Source organism: Buceros rhinoceros, unplaced genomic scaffold (assembly GCF_000710305.1).
Source record: "Buceros rhinoceros silvestris isolate BGI_N320 unplaced genomic scaffold, ASM71030v1 scaffold308, whole genome shotgun sequence".
Lineage (NCBI taxonomy): Eukaryota > Metazoa > Chordata > Aves > Bucerotiformes > Bucerotidae > Buceros > Buceros rhinoceros.
Window position 1 is genome coordinate 35,071 of NW_010427207.1, and position 5,218 is coordinate 40,288.

A 5,218-nucleotide genomic window follows, 5' to 3' on the forward strand; every position below is an offset into this window, starting at 1 on the left:
TTGTTCATAGAGTAAGAAACAAAGGACTGGGTACCAAAGTACTCTAGGCTGAGGCTGGACTACCGCTGACAGAGAATCCAAGTCTTCCCTGCACTGAGTCAGATGAACTCCCTGTGAGTTGCATCTGGGCTGCAGCCAGCAGTGAAGATGGAAAGTACAAAGGTCCGTTTGCCAGCCTCTGGCGTTGGACCCTCTCATCCCCAAAGTAGCTGCTTTATAGAAACATATATATTGAAATAAAGCTAAGCAGCTTCTTCCATTTCAAATCCCCCTCTACAGATCTGTGTAATTTAACCAACTGCTGTTTCTCTGTACAGAATTTAACTTTAGAAATACACCTCAATTCAATAGATGTCTGCAGTGTCTTGGCTAAGGTATTCACAATGTGTATACTGAAATGCTGGGTGTTTTCTCACTGAAAAAAGGCATATTTATGTCCAAGGAATTGTCACCAAACTTCCAAAACCACTAACGACTAACCAATTTATTTAATTCGCATTGTTGTGCTCGTACATTGTTATTACTATTCTTGTGATTCAACGGTGTTGCTTTCTATACTGCAATTTGTTGATGTGCCTTTCTTTCACATTGGCTTCACACCAATAGTCTCCTTCACCCAACCTGTCCACCAAATTCAGTGAGAGCGTTCCCAGCTTCAGGCTGCAAGAGTCAGCTTCTGGCATTACATAAATGAGGAGGGTTGAAGCATGTTGGTTTTTTAATATTACTATACATTCAGGAATCCACAATACATTTCTCTGTTCAAATACTTATCAAAACAAATATAAAAAAAATCATATACACTGTACAGTCTATTTTTAAGTAAACATTTTCCCCATGAAAAACAGAACCACAATTGGCCTTCAGAGGTTATATTTTCATATGGTACAGGTCTACTTTGTTCTTAAAGTGTGTTGTTGCATATTCAGTTATCTGTGAGAAATGCATTCACATGAAAGTCTTAAGTGTGTAAGTAAATGTCAGCGAGGATTTAGCCATTTCATTACCGGAGCACGAATAGCTTTCTCCTTAACGAATTCCTCTTTTACGGAATTACCATCCCCTGATGCCATGTCACTCTCTGAAAATATACAAAAACAAAGGTGGATTTAATGAAAATGAAAGAATTAAAATATTGTCCTGAAGCTAAGTCCTGGTTTTGAGAACACTTCAAGTAAACCTTAACTGGCAAGTCTTGCAGGAATCTCCCTGAATGCCTCCAATTATCTAGTTAGAAAATTTCTGCCAAATTATGGCATAAGCCAGATGTGTTTCCTAATAGCTTAAGCAAAAGGCAGGTGATTTGAGTTCAGTTTCCAGTTCTCACCTTAAGATTCCAGTGTGACATGGGACCAAGCAGTATATTCTCAGTAGGTACAGCAGTAAATTAAGCATCCCTGGAGCTATTCTCTGGCTGAGGCCAGCTGGCGTGGAATAGCCTGGCGCATGCCATTAAACTCTCTCACTTTCCCCAAAAAGTTAAAAGCTACCCAACTTCTCTACAGGTAATGGTCCCTTGCTGACACTGATGGCTGAGCTGTAGCTGAGGTTATTTGGCACGGCTAGCTAGGCTGGGACAAAGCCTGCTGTCCTCTGCCCTACTGTTTGACCACCTGGAGGTGGTCAAATTGCAGTACACAGGAACATGCTCTGGCACCATTACATTTACTAGGGTATGTGTAGCCATAATGTCTTCATAAAATATACCTGCCAGAAACTCACCTGTTTAAAATACAGAAGCATTCACAGCTCTTAATCTGCCGAGGATCTGTCCTAGATACTATATCTACATCTGAAGACCACTATTAAATGAAACCCCTCCTGGCCTTCCCATGCAGTACTACCCACAGTGTCCCTGGTCTACTTCCAGTGACGGACCTCTGAGGACAGAAATCAGTCTGAAACCCTTGCACAAGTAAAAAATACTATTTGCTTCTATGAGGTCCGTATCTCATCCTGGCTGGGATCAGACAAGCTACTAAACACTGAGGCAGCAGAAGGTTTGGGACCAAAGGCAAGGGAGGGAGAGGAAAGGAGAGGAGGAACTGATGGAAACAGACAATATGGGAAGATTCAGAATATAGGCTAGATACAGGAAAAAAACAAGACAGCAGTAATATTTCATGTTATTTCAGCAACCTTGGTAACAGACAAAACCTGGAAAGGCAAAAGACTGCAGTTGTAGAAAAATACAAAAGAATCAGGAACTGATCTATCTCGTTTTTTTTCCAAGATAATTTTAAATGTTGAAGAAGTTTGCTTCTGTCTTGCTCTAAAAGGAGAGAGGGGGGGAAGATAAATCACGTATTAAGGCAGCAAACACTACCTAGCTTAAAATAACAGGAGAAAATAAAAATAAGGCACACAAACTGCAGCTGGAGGAAAAATAAAAATCAAAGACTTCTTTCTAGGTAAAATCCTAAAAATACTCCCACTAGGTCTAGGATTAAATCTCTGATATTTATTTAAAATCTTTACATTTTATTTTGACTAGTGTTTAAATTTAAGAGCAAACATCATTCAGTCAAATATACCTCAGTATCTTCATGAGGAGGATAAAAGGGGAAGGAATTTTAATCCCAGCTTTAAAAACTTCAGAGATCTCGCCTTCCTGCCTCAGAAAGAGTACAGTTTCTCACACATCTTTTTTTTTTTTAATTCTGGAAAGATCTGTTACAGGCTTCAGACATAATCTTAAAGGCAAGAAGTTATTCCAGAGATACTGTCATAAACGGCTACAATAAAATATTTCGTAAAAGTTTGCTAAAATCTGAAAAGGTGTAAAGCTCTGTTTTCACGGGAAAAAGTTGTTGATTTTACCATTTATTATCAAACAGTAGTAAACGCAACCTAGTGAAATCCCATTCTACACAAAACAGCCACCTGCTTTGCATCTGAACAGACTAACGTAAATCCTAGCATAGCCTCCTGCTAGCACATGCAGCAGCTGGGACGTATTTCACCCATGTTAGAGTGTTTTTACCCTGTGTCACAGCTCACCTAATTCCTTGCCTTATGTTAAGGGAGCTGCCAGTAAGAAAAGTGTTGTTTGCTGTTTGCACAGCCCCCCAAAGCACACATCACTCAGGCGCAGCATACAAAGCGTGGTAGCAGTTCACGTACAAGGTGATTCCTGCTAAAATCAACTGCCCCATGAAGTCTTACCTGCATGTGAAACTATTTTTCGTCTATTTGGAGGCTTTGAAGCAGACAGTTGAAAAAACGGGAACTTCAAACACTTCCCAGTTACTCTGTCACAGATGCCGGAGGGACAGTTGCAGGTTTTCCTGCATTCCATTCCATAGGTACCGTAGGGACACTCTGAAAAAAAAGCGATATAGCAAAGCACACTTCAGTGATCCAAATCACCTGTCAGCACTCCTAATAGCTGGTCTGCTTGTATCCTCAGAAGTGGAAAACCTTTGAGTGGAAGTCCGTTAAACCTTAACTACAGGATTTCAGCGTGCCAATTGCTTGTTTTCCTAGTTTTAACAAACCTTGACACATACTGTATACCTAATTTCTTTTCCTATAACTTATTTACAGTGTGCTATTGGTAGTTGTCTGAAACACTTGCAGAATTATAATGCAAATTAAAGACAATGTGAACGTGTAAGTATCGTTAAGGATATAGTTAAAGAATCAGGATTGGATTTAGAAAAGATTACGGCTTCAGAAAGTTCCTGAATTCCTGAACTCACTGTTTGGGCTTCATGTTATGTGACTTACATGACTGTTGTGATTTAGAGCTGCAATCTATTGCTGCTTGCGGCCGGTGCCACTGCCTGTGGCTGGTGCCGCTGTGTGGAGGCTGGGTGGAGGCTGCGCCCCAACCCTGAGGAGCTATCCAGCAAAGTAACCCTCCACCTGCAGATGCTGCCAGCTCTTGGGGAAGAGCCTTACCCTATGCGACAGCTTCTCAGACAGCAAAAGTCTGCCTTGCCATGGAAGACAGCAAAGAGCTCACCTACATCTCCAGCCGAAAGAGTGAGTATGCTCTAAAGAGATCACTAGCACTAAGGTAGCCTCCTGGTTATGCTGCATCTGGGCACATACTGCCCCGATTCAAATCTCCCAACCCTGAGCAAGATTGCAGAGGAGCACCAAAGGACAGCAGTCAGGATGGAACCAAATATTTTTCAAAAAACTTAAGTCAGGTGCAAAGAGTTTGCCCCATCTCATAGCTGACACATGTCACTTGCTGGATCGCATAGCTTCCCAGAGGGTTTAAACCTGGGGTCACAGCCCTTGTCTTCCACTGCCTTGCTGTTGAACAAGGTAGCAGGACCATAGCTGAAGAGAGGAAGACAAGGAAAATCCAGCTTGAACATCACATTTCTAAACCCCCACATAAGAGATTATCCCCAGAAAAGTTTGTCCAAGGAGAAAGGTCTTTATGCTCAGACTGTCCTTACAAAACCCAGGGTGCATGGTCACCTCAAATGGCAAAGCGTTTCTAATTTAATGGCCAAGAGTTTCCAATTCAACTCCTAAAGGGCAGATTAATCACCATTCAGGGCTGGACCAAGGATCCATCCAGCCCAGGTTCCCACAAAACACTTAAGAAAGAAGATGACCATGGTAAGCACAAATGATACCTCTCCCCTCATATTCTCCCCCATTTTCAGTTCTGGTACCTCCTGAGCCAAACATAGTTTCTGTGCACATAACAACCCACAACGGGGTTATCCTGCTCAGTTTGTCCAGTCTCCTCTTCAGTCAATGCAAATATTTAGTTTCACCATATAACCTAGGCTATCTGATAATCAGGCTAATTCTCCAAAATGAAAAGAACATTTTACAACTCTCTGCATGTCCAGTGGGTTTGCTTTTATAAATGAAACTCAAGCCTGCTAGGAACTTCACAGGGAATTCCAGGCCCTCACTGAGCTTCACCATATGCCACTTCCCAAGCAAGGACAGTCTCTGATCTGCTGCTTCACCCCATAAAACGAAAGCAAAATCCTGAAAAAGCAGAACAGTTTTTGTATGCACAATCCTCCGTAAGGGACAAGCTGAGAGCACACACCACATGGAGCATCAGCCTGCCCACTGCAGGTGCTCAGCCGCTCAGTCCAGTGAGATGGGATGCCGAGTTGTGCACAACAGCATGGAAACAAGACTGAGCCCAAAGCACTTGGCTCCAAGCAGAATAATCCTGGCATTGACACTGCTCTTCAGAGTTGATGAGACTGAGATCTGAATCAGTTAGAAGGCT

The 5,218-nt window shown here is 42.1% G+C and overlaps 1 protein-coding gene across 2 annotated transcripts in view; it reads right to left on the reverse strand.

Annotated features, from left to right (window-relative positions):
* Positions 1-980: 980 nt before the first annotated feature.
* ESM1 (endothelial cell-specific molecule 1) overlaps positions 981-5,218 on the reverse strand; it is a 6,746-nt gene continuing 2,508 nt past the window's right edge. The window contains exons 2-3 of one of the 2 annotated variants that reach the window (XM_010141766.1): positions 3,166-3,321; positions 981-1,081 (exon numbers count right to left, since the gene is read on the reverse strand). In XM_010141766.1, the coding sequence (XP_010140068.1) occupies positions 981-1,081; positions 3,166-3,321 (257 nt within the window). The remainder of the gene's footprint in view (positions 1,082-3,165; positions 3,322-5,218) is intronic. The other variant, XM_010141767.1, reaches the window with a different exon arrangement.